General features: G+C 45.6%; 1 protein-coding gene across 3 annotated transcripts in view; it reads left to right on the top strand.

The window, feature by feature from the left end:
- edc4 (enhancer of mRNA decapping 4) overlaps window positions 1–17,321 on the top strand; it is a 172,226-nt gene that overhangs the window by 37,265 nt on the left and 117,640 nt on the right. For all 3 annotated transcript variants that reach the window (XM_072518359.1, XM_072518357.1, XM_072518358.1), the window contains exons 12-13: window positions 3,095–3,275; window positions 5,274–5,337. In XM_072518359.1, the coding sequence (XP_072374460.1) occupies window positions 3,095–3,275; window positions 5,274–5,337 (245 nt within the window). The remainder of the gene's footprint in view (window positions 1–3,094; window positions 3,276–5,273; window positions 5,338–17,321) is intronic.

Consider the following 17,321-nt stretch of genomic DNA (forward strand, 5'->3'; position numbering starts at 1 on the left):
CACAATTGAAAATAATTCCTCAACGGCAGATCAGGCAGAAGATACTAGTCTGGTATCAACAGCTGTGATGGCAGGTGAAGGCTGCAGCAGTAGGGAGATCACCAATCGTTGAGGTTCCTTTGCCATTGAAACTGGACCCACCCTCTGTCAAGGACCAAGGAATTTCTTCAGCTAGAGGGTGGTGAATCTGTGGAACTCTTTGCCGCAGAAGGCCGTAGAGGCCAAATCATTGAGTGTCTTTAAGACCAAGATAGATAGGTTCTTGATTAATACGAGGTTTAGGGGTTACAGGGAGAAGGCAGGAGACTGGGGATGAGAAACATGTCAGCCATGATTGAATGGCAGAGCAGTCTCGATGGGCCAAATGGTCTGATTCTGCTCCTATGTCTAATGGTCCGAGAACACCCGGTGGCAAGAGGAGACCCGGAAAAGGAGCCTGTAAAAGGAATACCAACAATCTAGAGTCTAAGGACTGACCCCAGCTCCTGGTAACACCTGCCAAGTGTGCGGTTGAAGATTTGGCTCGAGGATTGGAGCCTATGACCAGTAACACAGAATTTCTTGGGCAGATAATCATACTCGTTAACAAGTGATCTCTGAAGAAGAAGAGGTTTCTTTACGCTGAGATTATTGATCAATCCTATCTCATTGCACACTATCAAGTGTATGACCAGTCCCCTGTGAGGCCCTCAAGATTCTGGACGGGATACCCCAAATTGTTCTGCTCCTGGGTGAGGAGGGATGAGCTGATGCTGCTTCTTTATTCAACCCCATTGGTTGGTCGCAACAAGGTTAATTTAAGAAAGGATGCTTTATCTTGAGTACCTTTTCCCAGTCCAATATATTTATATTTTAAAAGGAGCCAATTTAACTAGGCTTTCCTGAGTTAAAGAGTGAGTTTATTCATCACGAAAATGCAAGAAGAAAATAATAACATGCAACACAAAGACAGATTAGAAATGAAGTGAGTCCAAAAATAAAAGTTAAAAAGATATCCAAATCAATCTTTGGCTTGTCAGTGAGGAATAGATGGTGTATTGTTGTGGCCAATAAGTTGGACGATTCAGGTTGTACTGACTTCTGCAGTTGGTTTGGAGATTCTTGGTTCTGCAGGTTAGCTGGAAGGTGTTGTCCTGCTTCCTTTTTGACTGTGGCCTTGGTGACTTCACTTCCAGGAATCGGAGAGAGATTTTTTTAACCTGCAATCAGCAGGGATGCCTAGTTGATACTCTTCAGCTATGATCCTCACATTGAACTAGAACACCAGACTAGCACACAGACACCAGAGCTGCAGTTGATTTTTAACCCCTTGTGTATTCCTGGAAGGGGCAAAGCACAAACATATCTGGGGTATAAACTCACAGGAGATGGTTTCCTGCTGAGATGGTAATCTGCTTCTACAGGTGATTGTAATTCAGCTGCATTGCACTTCTTCCATTGAAATATCTCTGTCTGAAAAAGGGTGTGACGTTCTATTGTCTCTTTTGGGATTGAGTACAATCCATATAAGAATTCCAGCAAGTGGTTTACTTTGCAATCCCAACCAATTTTTGCTTGTACATACTTTAAAAACAATCAAATCTTATTTAAAAGTTCAATATGTCTGTACCTGATTCGGGGCTATGATCCATTATTATGGTACCAGTCCAGAATAGCCTGCTCACCGGTTGGTTCTAGAATATGCTGCTGCAAGAAATTAACCCGAATTTCAATTCTCTGGAATAAATTCATTTTCCAGGCTACCTAGGCTGATCTCATTTGTTCAATCTAGATATAGATTAAAATCACGCATGATAATTGCAATGTCTTTCTTAGGTCCTATTATTGGTTCCTGTATGTTCTGTCCTAAAAGCATAATTACTGTTCGGAGGCCTAAAAGCTGCTCTCACAACCAACTTCTTCCCAATGTTATTTCTTATCTCTGCTCCAACTGATTCTATATCCTGATGTTTAGAACTAAGGTAATATCTCACTGTTGTACTAATGTTATTCTCAATTAACAGAGCAATCCCACCACCCTTTTTCCTAGTTTTCTGTACTTCCGACACGCTCCCAGCATTGGTCACAGTGGTAACTGAGACCACAAAGAAGGTAATCAAATGCATCGTTTAAAAGAAGGAACATATTTATATAAATAAATAATGAAGTTTAACAATAACTCAGCAGAACAATAGTAACAATAAAAACTGAAAACAGGAACATTTGTAAAACAGGTCTTATTTACAGGTCTCCCTCTTATAGAGAGCTCCCAAATACTGCAGCATGGAGTGCATCCATGAGCTCCCAAATACTGCAGTTGCAACACATAACTTGCCCTCTCAATTTTATTCGGTTTAAATAATTATTTTTTTAAATTAAATTTCCTACTTCATGCATCGAGTCTTGTTTGTGCTTGCATTATTTTTTTCAATAAATGTTCTACTTGCCCCAGTTGCAATTTCTTAATGTAAATAGGAAATACTCACTAGCCATCATTTACCACTTCCCTGTGATGGCTCACCTCAGTTTTTGTGACTCTGAAGTTACATACTATACAATAGTTGGACTGCACAGCTCCTGTGAATTTTCGCTTTCTCATCCTGGTTGATAGCCCCCGCTCAGCTCTGATGAAATTCTCACTCTCTGGTTAAAACCCCCACTCAGCTCTGATGAATTCTCACTATCTCTTTCTGGTTAAAACCCCTCCTCAGCTCTGATGAATTCTCACTATCTCTTTCTGGTTTATAGCCCCCCGCTCAGCTCTGATGAATTCTCACTATCTCTTTCTGGTTTATAGCCCCCGCTCAGCTCTGATGAATTCTCGCTATCTCTTTCTGGTTTATAGCCCCCGCTCAGCTCTGATGAATTCTCGCTATCTCTTTCTGGTTTATAGCCCCCGCTCAGCTCTGAATTCTCACTATCTCTTTCTGGTTTAAAACCCCTGCTCAGCTCTGAATTCTCACTATTTCTTTCTGGTTAAAGCCCCCGCTCAGCTCTGATGAATTCTCACTATCTCTTGTTGGTTTATATCCCCTGTTCAGCCCTTGTATAAATATATAAATTGCTTTAGTCTGAATGGATCTGTGCTTTTGTAATAGCAATTTATCTGTTGCAGGTGTTGTATGTGATGGAGCTACATCAGAACCAGGATGAAGGAAAGGCCCATTTTGTATCCATATCTGAGTTTTTGCTTACCCACCCAGTGCTCAGCTTTGGCATCCAGGATGTCAGCAGGTGTCGCCCGAGACACACCGAGGTTCTACCAGTTGAGGAAGAGAGTGACAGTTTAAATACAGGTCAGTAAACAATTAAGGATACTCTGCATGTGCTGTTTTTTTTAAGAATAATTGCATATATCGCAGTTCAATATTTTAGCATATAAGAAAGGAAACCAGCGACCAGATACATGCTGGGGTTTGGATGCATGTTTCACCACACAGTTTATCATTTTCGAGAGTTTGTCCTCTTTATTGCATACGGTTTTCAGACTGATGAGGCAGGCAGCTAGCCAGCATGATCCTCGGATGCTATTGTGCTGCTCTTCTGCCAATTGACGTGCATTTACCAATGTTTATGTTGCCCTCCATTGGGGAATATTGTCACCTAGGATTTAGTTGTGTTTAGGGATTTCATCACGGGAGGCAAAGCACAGTAAAAGTGCAACAAAACAGTAACAATTCTTTATGAAGTCACTAAAATTATGGCTTGAGAAATTAACTTATTTATACATAACAGAGATATGATTCGTATTTTTTTGATAAAATCTCATCCATCAGTCAATTCTGAACATGTATATATTATCAGAACAACGTTCTGTGTTCCTGCTGCTGTTAAAACTAATCACTGATTTTTAAGAAATCATATGAAATGTTATTGTTTGTATTGGAATATACTTTATCCCTGATAAATTACAGATCTCTTCACAAAACTTATCCAGCTTATTTAGCAGCAGTTAAGTTGCGTCTTAAACCATTTATATTTTTGCAACCTACTACTGTTTCTTAACGATTGCTGTAGCACAAATGTAAATACATAGCTTCTGTAAACTTGAAAATACTTTAAAACCAGGTTTTAAAACTCGAGCAGGGGAATTAGACGGACTAGATTGCTCTACATACAGCTGGCAAGGGCTCATTGAGCAGAGTTTAAAAAAATAATTATTTATGGAATGTCGGCGTCTTTGGTTAGGCCAGCATTTATTGCCCATCCCTAGTTGCCCTTCAGAAGGTGATGATGAGCTGCCTTCTTGAACCGCTGCAATCCCTGAGGTGTAAGTGCACCACAGTGCTTTTGGGGAGGGAGTATCAGGACTTTGCCCCAGCATCAGTGAAGGAACGGCGATACATTTCCAAATCTGGGTGTGCGACTTGAAGGGGAACTTCCAGGTGTTGGGGTTCCCCGGTATCTGCTGCTCTTGTCCTTCTAGATGGTAGCGGTTGTGAGTTTGGAAGATGTTGTCGAAGAAACCGTGGCGAATTATTGCAGTGCATCTTGTAGATGGTACACATGGCTGCCACTGTTCGTCGGTGGTGGAGGGTTTGACTGTTTGTGGAAGGGTTGCAATCAAGCTGGCTGCGTTGTTCTGGATGGTGTTGAGCTTCTTGAGTGTTGCTGGAGCTGCTTTCATCCAGGCAAGTGGAGAGTATTCCATTACACTCCTGACTTGTGTCTTGTAGAGTGGCTTCCTTCTGTGTCATTATGCGTCTATGACTCCGAATTCACAACTCCCAGTACTCCGGTGAGGGAGACTTAATGAAGTGACCTGTTCTCCGGGTTTGCTTCATTCACCTGATGCTCTGTCACTTGACCATGGAGTGCATTCAAAAAGTAAATAGGACAGTATCCTTGATAAACAATAATACAAAAGAAACTACCATGGTTTCTGGAAATCTGAAATACAAAACTTGCAGGGAATACTTAACAAGTCGGGCAGCATTTGTGGAGAGAACTGGTTTCAGTTCTGATGAACGGTCAGCTTGATTTGCAGTGTTAATCTCGCCATAGATGCTGCCTGACCTGAGGATTTCCAGCATTTTTGTTTTCATCATCATTGATAGTTAACACCTGCTGACTCACTTATGTAGAATTAGAATTTCAAAAGGAATGGGGAACAAATAGGAGAGTGACATTGACATTGGACTAGATGGTTCATGTAATGGTAAACTAAAGGACTAAATGGATTGTTTTTGTGCTGTAGTATTTCCAATATTTTTGCCTCCTTGGTCTGTGTGATGTTGCAAAGGTGTTCTTCCTGTTGTGCACTATTTCTTACTCTTTATTTTTTTTCTTGGCAGAAGGAACTGCTGGCCCTGTTGAATCTTCAGTGGTACAGATAAAATTATACTGTGTACACACCAAGTAAGTGGCAGAGTTAATAATAATAATCGCTTATTGTCACAAGTAGGCTTCAGTGAAGTTACTGTGAAAAGTCCCTCGTCGCCACATTCCGGCGCCTGTTCGGGGAGGCTGGTACGGGAATTGAACACGCGCTACTGGCACTGTTCTGCATTACAAGCCAGCTATTTAGCGCACCAGCCCCTAGTTAAGGGTTCTTTAGGTTTATCAGTAACTTTTTGAGCTGCAGATGGATACCTAGTCAGAGCTATTTTGTTCTCTTGTAGTTTAGGCTAATATTCATGTCTGAAAATGGATTATGGAGGGTACTAATTCCTCTTAAAGCTTGAAAAGATAAAAAATGCCCTTTAAAGTATTGTGCAAAAAGAGTTAAATTTGAATGGGGTTTGGCTGTGGGTTTTTGTATATATCACTATGTTTCATCTGCTGAAGCTGTAGCCTGGGTTAGTTTTTTTGTTCAGAGTTATACATGCGAGAGCCACTCTCTTTATTAAATATTTTTTTAACCAACCGTCTGAGAAATACTTGAATGCAGCTGGCCTTCCTTACCTTTGGACTTGTCTCAGTCTTGTGTTGTTTCTGGTTTGGGGTATGGCTGACAGGAATATAACAAAAACAACTCCCTTGAAATGCTGCAAATTGAATATTTTGATCTCCTAAGTCAGATTATTAGAAGTAATTTCTGAATATGTTATTGTTGAAATGAGCAAACATTAATCTCAGACATGGCACTGTCTGGACAGACCATGCTCAGAAATAAATGGTTTTGCCTTCCTCCCAAACTAAATATATATATTTTTTAATAAACATTTTATTGAGGTATTTCTTTGGCATTGTAACAGCAACAAAATCAACAATGTACATATCAAGGAAAACATATAAACATAGTGCAAATACCACCTCCCTCTCCCACACGTCCTACCATTGCTTACCCCCCTAATCTACACGAACCTAACCCCCCACCCCCCCTTTCTGCTGACTATTAATTCTCTGCAAGGAAGTTAACGAATGGTTGCCACCTCCGGGTGAACCCTAACAGAGACCCTTTCATGGCAAACTTAATTTTCTCCAGGCAGAGGAAGCCAACCATGTCCGAAAGCCAGGTCGCCGATTTCGGGGGCTTTGAGTCCCTCCATGCTAGTAATATGCGCCTCCGGGCTACCAGGGAAGTAAAGGCCAGAACGTCCGCCTCTTTCTCCTGGATTCCCGGATCCTGCGATACCCCAAAAATCGCCACCTCTGGACTCGTTGCCACCCTTGTATTTAATACCGTGGACATGACGTCGCCAAACCCCTGCCAAAACCCCCTCAGTTTTGGACATGCCCAGAACATATGGACATGGTTCGCTGGCCCCCCCCGCACACTTCACACACCTATCCTCCTCCCCAAAGAATCTGCCATTGTCATGTGAGCCCTGTGAACGACCTTAAATTGGATCAGGCTGAGCCTGGCACATGTTACGGTCGCGTTGACTCTACCCAATGCATCCGCCCAAAGGCTCTCCTCTATCTCTCCCCCCAGCTCCTCCTCCCACTTTTGCTTCAGCTCCTCGGTCTGCGACTCCTCCGAACCCATAAGCTCTTTATATATGTCCGAGACACTTCCCTCCCCTACCCATCCTCTAGAAACCACCCTATCCTGAACCCCCCTTAGCGGCAAGAGTGGGAAGGTTGGTACCTGCTTCCGCAAAAAGTCCCGTACCTGTAAATATCGGAATTCATTTTCCCCAGCCAATGCAAACTTCTCCTCCAGCGCCCTCCTATTCGGGAAGCTTCTTTCCATGAACAAATCCCCCATTCTCTCAATCCCCGCTCTCCGCCAAATTCGGAAACCCCCGTCCATCCTCCCCGGGGCAAACCGGTGGTTATCGCAGATTGGGGACCACACCGACGACCCCTCTGCTCCCACATGTCTCCTCCACTACCCCCAGACTCCCAGGACCGCCACTACCACTGGACTGGTGGAGACTGCACTGGCGGGAACGGCAGAGGTGCTGTTACCAAAGCCCTCAGACTTGTGCCCTTACAAGAAGCCGCCTCCATGCGCACCCACGCCAGCTCCCCCCCCCCACCATCCACCTCCTCACCATGGCTATGTTAGCCGCCCAGTAGTAACTGCTGACAATTCGGCAGCACCAACCCTCCATCTCCCCCCCCCCCGACTCCCCTCGAGCATTGCCCTCATCACTCGCGGGGACTTGGCTCCCCCCACACAAAGTCCATGATAATCTTATTGATCCGCTTAATAAAGGATGAAGATGGGGAGGAATTGGAAGACGAATAGGAATCTCGGGAGGACCGTCATTTTTACCGATTGAACTCTGACCGCCAGCGACAACGGGAGCGCATCCCATCTCCGGAAATCCTCCTTCATCTGATCCACCAACTGGGCCAAGTTCAATTTATGAAGCCTGTCCCAATCCCTCGTCAATTGGATACCCAGGTACCTGAAACTGTCCCCTACCACTCTGAACGGCAGTTCCCCCAGTCGCCTCTCCTGACCTCTCACCTGGACCACAAACATCTCGATCTTCCCCATATTGGGCTTATATCCCGAAAACCGGCCAAATTCCCCTAAAAGTCCCATAATTTCTTCCATCCCCTCCATTGGGTCTGAGACGTACAGCTGTAGGTCACCGCATACAGCGAGACCCTGTGCTCCATCCCCCCGGACCAGCCCCTTTAGGCCCTCGGAGCAATTGCCAGCGGCTCTATCGCCAGCGCAAACAGCAGTGGGGAGAGGGGGCATCCCTGTCTCGTCCCCCGGTGCAGCCTGAAATAGTTCGAAGTCGTCCTGTTTGTCCATACACTTGCAGGCGGAGCCCGGTACAGCAACCTAACCCAGTCAACAAAGCCCCTTCCAACCGCTCCAGCACCTCCCATAAGTAATCCCACTCGACCCGGTCAAAGGCTTTTTCCGCGTCCATTGCAACCACCACCTCAACTTCTCGACCTTCCGAGGGCATCATGATCACGTTGAGCAGCCTTCTTACATTGGCCACCAGCTGCCTGCCCTTAATGAACCCAGTCTGATCCTCCACTATAACGTCCAGTACACAGTCCTCAATCCTACAAAATTTTGGCCAGAAGTTTGGCATCTACGTTCAACAAGGAAATCGGCCTGTAAGACCCACATAGCTCCGGGTCCTTGTCTCTTTTCTGAATGAGCGAGATCATGGCCTGTGACATCGTCCGGGGCAGAGCCCCTCTTTCCTTAGCCTCGTTAAAGACCTTCATCAGCACCGGCTCCAATATTACAGAGAACCTTTTATAGAACTTGACTGGGTACCCGTCCGGTCCCGGGGCCTTGCCCAACTGCATGGCCTTCTGACCCTCCACTATCTCCTCCAGCCCGATCGGGGCCTTCAGCCCTTCTACCAGCTCCCCATCCACCTTCGGGAAAGTCAGCCCGTCCAAAAAGTGCCTCATCCCCTCTGGCCCCGCAGGGGATTCCGACCTGTACAACCTACTATAAAAATCCCGAAAGGTCTTGCTCACCCCCGCTGAGTCCCCAACTATGTTCCCATCCCTGACAATAACTTTCCCTATTTCTCTCGCTGCCTCCCTCTTTCTGAGCTGCTGTGCAAGCATCCTGCTGGCCTTCTCCCCGTGCTCGTAAATCGCCCTCTTCACCTTTCTGAGTTGTTCCACTGCCCTCCCGGTGGTTAACAAACCAAATTCCGCCTGTAGCCTCCGGCGTTCCCTCAAAAGCCCTGCGCCTGGAGCCTCCGCATAACTCCTATCCACTCGTAGAATCTCTCTTACCAGTCGGTCCGTTTCTGTCCTATCCGTCCTGTCCCTGTAGAATCTCTTTTACCAGTTGGTCTGTTTCTGCCCTATCCGTCCTGTCCCTGTGAGCCCGGATCAAGATCAGCTCTCCTCTCACCACTGCCTTTAGAGCTTCCCAGACCACCGCTGCTGAGACCTCCCCTGTATCGTTTACCTGCAGGTAGTTCAGCATTCACTTCCTCAGCCTCTCGCACACTGCTTCGTCCGCTAATAGCCCTGCAACCAACCTCCACTGCAGGCGCTGCTTGCTATCCATACTAACCTGCAGGTCCACCCAGTGCGGAGCATGATCCGAAATCGTAATCGCCGAATACTCCGTGTCCACCACCCCCGCCAACAGGGCCCTACCAACGACAAAGAAATCTGTCTGGGAATACACCTTATGTACGTGGGAGTAAAAAGAAAATTCCTTGGCCCTCGGCTGCCTAAATCTCCACTGATCCACCACACCCATCTGCTCCATGAACCCTTTCAGCTCCTTTGCCATTGCTGCACCATGCCCGTTCTCGACCATGACCGGTCCAGGCCTGGATCAATAACTGTATTAAAATCCCCTCCCATAATCCGCCTGTGCAAATCCAGGTCCGGAATCTTCCCTAGCACCCTCTTTATAATATCCCCGTCATCCCAATTTGGCGCGTATACATTGACCAGCACTACCTTCATCCCCTGCAGCTTGCCACTAACCATGATATATCGACCTCCCACATCCGAGACTATTCTCCCCACCTCAAATGCCACCCGCTTGTTAATCAGATGCGCAACCCCTCTAGACTTTGTATCCAGCCCCGAGTGGAAAACCTGACTAATCCAGCCTTTCCTCAACCTGACCTGGTCCACTACTTTAAGGTGTGTCTCCTGCAGCATTACTACGTCCACCTTCAGTCCCCTCCAGTGTGCAAACACACGTGCCCTCTTTACCGGCCCATTTAGCTCCCGAACATTCCAGGTGACCAGCCTAGTTGGGGGGCAAAGTGCCCCCCCCCCCCCCCCCCACGGACCGCCGGTCAGCCATCCCTTTTCTTGGGCCCGCCCCCCAGCCCATGCGCCGCGCCTCCTCCGGCCCGCCCCACGGCGGCCCCCATCATCTCAGTGATCTTCCATCAAAGTCCCTCCCACGCCAGCCGAACCCCCCAAGCAACACTACTCTAAAACCCAACCCATCTAATGAACTAAGCATGTACACCCCCTCCCCCCACTGTGCTTCCGTGAACTAGCTCACCCATCTGGCTTGGTGGTCCCCGCCCCTGGTGCCAAGAAGTCTCCCACCTATTGTTCCCTCACTCCCCTCTCCCCGCCCATGCAAACCAATTCCCACATCGAACAAACACCCAGCAGCAAGAAAACACAAAAGCACCACCCACCGAAACTCAGACAGGCACGTCTCCATCCAACAAAAGTGCACATCAATGAAAACAATATAAAACACAAAAGGGAAATTGCCGATATCTACCGAGAAAAAGAACTAAAAAAACACCAAAAATCCCACCCCCACCCTTTTTTCCCTAAGGAGAGCTCCAAAAAACAGATACAAAACAATACGAGAAGGCATAACCAATTTAAAAACGGGAAAACAAAACCCACCAAAAACCAAGGGGGAGAAAAGAAAAAAAAACACACACAAAAACAGTTTTTAAAAAAAAAAAAAAGGGCACAATATAGGCCAACAGGTTGTCTAAGTCCGAGAGTTCTCAGATTCCCACCAGTCCTTTTCTTTTCGCAAAATCCAGGGCCTCATCGGACGACTCAGAGTAGTGATGTTGGTCCTCGTGCGTGACCCAAAGACGCGCCGATACAGCAGACCGAACATCACCTGCTTAAAGAAAATAGCCGTGACTTTGTGAAAGCCTGCTCTCTTCCTCGCCACCTCCACGCTCAGGTCCTGGTGCACCCGCAGGATGCTGTTATCCCATTTACAACTCCGCGTGCGCTTGGCACACCGGAGAATGCATTCCTTGTCCAGGAACCTGTGAAATCATAGAATCATAGAATTTACAGTGCAGAAGGAGGCCATTCGGCCCATCGAGTCTGCACCGGCTCTTGGATGCTACCACAATGCTACCGTGCTGCCCCAATCTCACCACCATTGCCCTCGGATGGTCTCCCGCCTTTGGCTTCCTAGCAAGCGGCCGGTACGCCCTGTCCACCTCCAATGGTCGGGGGAATGCCCCCTCCCCCAGCAGCTTTTCGAACATACCCGCCACGCCTGCCCCATCATCTGCTCCCTCCAGAAGCCCGACAATTCTTAAGTTCTGCTGGCGGGATGGTTCTCAAGGTCCTCCACCTTCTCCAGGAGCCTTTTCTGCTGTTCCCGAAGCATCCCCACCTCCAGCTCCACTGCTGTTTGATGCTCCTCTTGTTCAAGCAGCGCCTTCTCCACCTTCTGAATCGCCCGGTCCTGGGCGTCCAGTCTCCTCTCTAGCCGATCAATTGATTCTTTAATCGGGTCCAAGCATTCCCGCTTCTGTCTGGCGAATCCATCCTGAATGGCATGCATCACTGGGTCCGTTGGTCGCAGCGCTGCCACCCCAGTGGTCCGGCCCTCGGCCATACTGTCTCCCGTTGCAGCTTCAACATAGCTTGTTACTGACTTCTTGCTTCTGCCCTTTCGTGCACTTCTGGTCCTTTTTCTCCATACACCGATGCGTGGCAACAGTGCCCAATTGCCTCAGCCTTTAAATTTGCCGTTTATAACCGGAAACAAGTCCGGGGGAAAGGTCCTAAAGTCCGACAAGAGTGGGAGCCACCAAAAGTGCGACTTAATCCTCCATAACCGCAACCGGAAGTCCCAAACTAAATATATTGACTTATGCTGCAACGTGACCCTCAAAAACCTCCGTCAAATAGCCATTTGGATATTAATTAACATACAGTAGTAAACTGAAAACACTTCTTTACTCCGAGTGGTGAATGTGTGAAATGATCTGCCAGGGGAGATCAGTGGGAGAAAAATAAAAAGGCTTATTCATAATGCAGTTAGATACGGAAAGATCAAGTATGGGAAGTTTGTGCTTCATTGAGCTAAACGCCTTTCTCGCCTTAGCTGCCTGAGCTCACACGAAAGACAACTCTGATGACTGGCTTTTGTCTTTGAGGAGGTGAGGTGATTTGCAAACTAACACTTGATGCCTGTACAGTTGCACTTTATGGCAGAAATTGCTGAATAGTGATCAGACATGTGAACCCTGGCATATATTTCTGACCCAGCCAAGGGCACTGAGATCTAACCTACTACCCCAGTGCCAAGGTATAGAAGTCCGTTAATTCAGCACAGATTGGGGTTGAATTTGACCCCGTAGCAGTATCTAAGTTAACTGAACTCTTGGTAGAGCTTTCATGTATGATTGAGAGAAACTGGCTTGATCCTAAGATGATGGTGAGGCTAGGAAGGATATTATTCCTAACTATTTAAACACGAATCCTCAAATAAGGTCAAGAATCATAGGATATTAATTTTGTTTGAAACATTTTACTGCCTTCTACTTTTGGCCCCTCTTCTACTTTAGACCTTGGGTACTGTTTGTTCCTAAATTATTTGGCTATATGGTCACCGGTCATCACTGGTGAATCCAATAGACTCCACAGGCGTTCTCTTCCAGCAGAGATTTCTGGGTAGCTATCTAGAACTTCTCCCTTAATGCAGATCAACTAGCAGCAGAGCCCAGCAATTAAACCCGATAGTTTGCTGGTTTGGTTTAAGTTACTCAAAGTTAGACTGGCATGTTTCCATTTTATAATTTAATTGAACCCAAGTTTTGTTAGTGGTTTCCATATGAGCATGAACCCAAATCCCTTGCTCCTGCATGTCTTCACTCCCTTTTCCTTAAACTGCCTTCGTAACGAATTGTTAAACGTTGACATTGAGCCCGTTTCAGTCACTGATTGTGGTAGCCCGTTCCACAGACCCTCGTGTTTTAAAGAAATATTTCTCTGGCATTTTACTTTCGATCTATGCCTTTGCATGAGAGACATCAATCACTAGAAACAGCCTGTTTCTATGTACTATGGTCACATTCCTTAATAATTTCAAGCACCTCGATCGAAATAAAACTTTCTTCTTCTGACAAATAATCTCAGTTTTTCAAGTAAATATATGAATTATCATGGAGTGAGTTTTCCTTTGTTTGAAGGACAATAATCTGTACTGGACTATAGTTTTGATGCATATAAACAAGGAGCAGGCCATTCAGCCCCTTGAGACTGCTTCAAATAACGACATGGCTATTCTGAGTGTAACCTTAAGTCTGCATCCCATCTACTCCCGATAACCTATCACCGCCTTGCTTACCAAGAATCTATCCACCTCTGCCGTAAAAATATTCAAAGACTGCATTCACCATCTTTTCAGGAAGAGAGTTCCAAAGAGAATCAACGCTGAGTAAAAAAGCTATCTCCATTTTAAATGGACGATCCCTTATTTTTAAATGGTGACCCCTAGTTCTAGATTGTCTCACACGAGGAAATATTCTCTTCACATCCATTCTGTCAAGACCCCCCAGGATCTTGTATGTCCCAATCAAGTTGCCTCTTACTCTACTGAACTCCAGTGGATATAAGCCTCGGCTGTCCAACCTTTCCTCAAGAAAACCCACTCCCATTTGAGGTGTTAGCCTGCTAAACCGTCTCTGAACTGCATTTACACCTTTCCTTTAATAAGGTGGCCAATACCGTACACAGTACTCCAGATGTGATATCTCAATGCCCTGTACAACTGAAGCATAACTTGCCTACTTTTGTGCTCAATTCTCCTCTCAATAAATGGTTACATTCTATTCGCTTTCCTCAACTTGCTTTACCTGCGTGCTCGCCTTTTGAGATTCATGGACTAGGACACCCAGATGCCTCTGCACCTCAGAGCTTTGCAATCTCTGACCATTTAGGTAATATAATTTTTTTATTCTTCCTACCAAAATGGACAATTTTGGATTTTCCCACATTGCCAGGGCTAGAAAATGTTGGCAGGGCTAGAAAAGTGTAGTTGCAAGGAGAAATTGGGTAGGTTGGGGTTATTTTCCTTGGAACAAAGAGGTCTGAGGGGTGACTTAATTGAGGGGGAAGAGATAGGGTAGACAGGATAAATAGTTTCCCTTGGTGGAGAATTTAGAGCATGGGGACATAGATTCAAGATAAGTGGCAGAAGGTGTAGAGGGGACATGAATTTTATACAGCGGGTAGTGAGAGTCTGAAATTCGCCGCCCGAGTTGGTGTTGGAGGTAGAGACCCTAAACTCTTTTAAAAATGTACCTGGATCTGCACCTTAAGTGCTCTAAGCTTCTGGGCCATGGACCGAGTACAGGAAGGTGGAATTAGAAAGGGCACCTGGGTGTCCTTGGGCTGGCATGGACAAGATAGGCCAAATGGCCTCCTCCTGTGCTGTAACTTTTCTATGATTCTTTGATCATATTCCACTTGCCAGACCGTTGCCTACTCACTTAATCTATATCTATATCTTTTTGTAGCCTCCCGTGTCCTCTTGACAACTTACTTTCCTATCTTATGTCATCAACAAATTTAACAACCGCCCCTTCAATCCCTTCATCCAAGTTATTTATATAAATCGTAAACAGCTGAGGTCCCCAGCAGTGACCCCTGTGGCACAACACTTGTTACATCTTGCCAACCTGAAAAAGACCCATTTTTGTCTACTTTGTTTCCTTCTAGCTAGCCAATCTCTTATCCATGCCAATATGTTACCTCTTATAACAAGCGTTTATTTTTCTGCAATAACCTTTGATGTGGCACTTTATCAATGCCTTTTGGAAATCTAAGTCCAGTATATCCACCAGTTCCCCTTGATCAGCAGCACATGGTACTTCCTTAAAATTGTTTAAAGATGATTTCTCTTTCACAAAACCATGTTGACTGCCTCATTGTCTTGAGCTTATCCAAGTGCCCTATTTCCATAAAATCCCTACAGTGCAGAAGGAGGCCATTCGGCACATCGAGTCTGCACCTCCAAAAGAGCACCCTGCCCACGCCCTATCCCCATAACCCCGCAACCTTTTGGGCGTGAAGGGGCAGTTGAGCATGGCCAATCCACCTAATCTGCACATCTTTTGAATCAGAGGAAACCGGAGCACCCGGAGGAAACCCACACAGACACGGGGCGAATGTGCAAACTCCACACATACAGTTACTCTCGGTCAGAATCGAACCAGGGTCCCTGGCACTGTGAGGCAGCAGTGCTAACCAGTCACCCCTGTGCTGCCCACTTTTTTAATAAAAACGTCTAATAGTTCCCGATGACAGATATTAAGCTAACTGGCCTGTAGTTTTCTGCTTTGTGTCACCGTCCCTTTTTACGTTGTCCTTTCATAGAGCACAGATGAACATCTATTGGCTAGGTGCTATTTCAGAGTTATATTTTACCCACTTGTCTAAATTTACTTGAATGCAGAACCTATTTTCTAGGATCGTCATGTTCGATTGCAGTGTTTGATCACCAGTTTGTAGATTTTCCATGTTCCTTCCTTTTAAATTCATAACTTTTTTGATGGAGTCTCTAATGATAAATAATGATCTGCTGGAGGACTGACTGATAGCCAATGTGGTATTATTCAAGAAGGGAAGAAGGGCTAAACTAGGAAACTACAGGTCAGTCAATCTAACCTCCGTGATAGGGAAACTATTGGAAACAATTCTGAGAGACCGAATTACTCTGCAGTTGGAAAAACAGGGACTAATGAAGAAGAGTCAGCATGGTTTTGTTAAGGGGTGATCATGTCTGATCACTTGATTGAATTTTTCGAAGAGGTGACCAGGTGTGTAGATGAGGGTAACGCGTTGGACTTCCGCAAGGCTTTTGATAAGGTCCCACATGGGAGATTGATGGTGAAGATAAGAGGAAATGGGATCCAAGGAAATTTGGCAAATTAGATGCAGGATTGGCTGAGTGGCAGGAAGCGGAGAGTGATGGTCGAGGGGTGTTTTTCTAACTGGAAGCCTGTGTCCAGTGGGGACCCGCAGGGATCAGTGTTGGGACCCTTCCTGTTGTGGTTTAGAATGATTACATTTATGATTTTGACATGAATGTAGGAGGGTTGATCAGTAAGTTTGTGGATGTTACAAAAATTGGAAGAGTGGCAAATAGTGAAGAGTATATACGGGCTGGTAAGATGAGCTGATCAGTGGCAAATGGAATTAAATCCGGGTAAGTGTGAGGTGATGCACTTGAGCAGGACAAACAAGGCAAGGGAGTGCATGATAAACGGCAGGACCCAGGGAAGCACCAAGGATCAGAGAGACCTTGGTGTTCATGTACATTGGTCCCTTGAGGTAGCAGGGCAGGTAGGTACAATGTTTTTTATATACATATTTTACATTTGTACAGGAGATGATTGAGGGTTATTATTTACAATTTACATGTTTTTCCTTCATAGGCACTCCCCTCCCCTTTTCTGTTATTCGGGCTCCGTCTTAGGCTCTTTGTTCTGCCGTAGATGTTACCTATCACATGCTGCTCTTGGCCTTTTCCTCCACTTTTACCTTCTCTGTGGCATCTCGAGCTCCCCTTTGAAGGCATGCTGTACCTATTCTTTCCCTTTCTTACTTGTGGGTGAAACCAGTCCGAATTTTCTGGCTAAATTCGTCTAAAAGTGCCTATCTGATTGTATTTTGGAGGAATAACCAATCAAATCTTAAGGTTCTACTTACCGTTAAAAGTTTCTAAATTTGGGCAGACACTGGCGCAGTGATTAGCACTGCTGCCTCATGGCGTCAAGGACCCGGATTTGATCCTAGCCCTGCGTCACTGCACGTGTGGCGTTTACACATTCTCCCCGTGTCTGTATGGGTCTCACCCCAGAACCCAAAGATGTGCAGGGTAAGTGGATTGGCCATGCTACATTGCCCTTTAATTGGATTTTAAAATTTTTTTATAAAGTGTGTGCGTCCATGCGTGCATGTAACTGTGTGTGTGTCATTGTGTGCATGTGTGAGCTTGTTTGTGTGTCTCTGTCCGTAGAGGAAGAGAGGGTAACAGATTTTTAAAAAAGTTTATAAATTTAAGATTTATTTTCCAACTTAAACGATACAGTTGAACATACTCCCACTTTATTTCTGTAACAAATTGCATTGAATGAAATTATCCCCTCGAGTGAGTTAATGAGCTCAAGCAATTGGGGTGTGATCTCATCTCCTTCGAAATGAACATTGTATCTTCATTATGCTTTACAAATTTGTAAATAACAAGGTGTGTA

Source organism: Scyliorhinus torazame, chromosome 10, assembly GCF_047496885.1.
Source record: "Scyliorhinus torazame isolate Kashiwa2021f chromosome 10, sScyTor2.1, whole genome shotgun sequence".
NCBI lineage: Eukaryota > Metazoa > Chordata > Chondrichthyes > Carcharhiniformes > Scyliorhinidae > Scyliorhinus > Scyliorhinus torazame.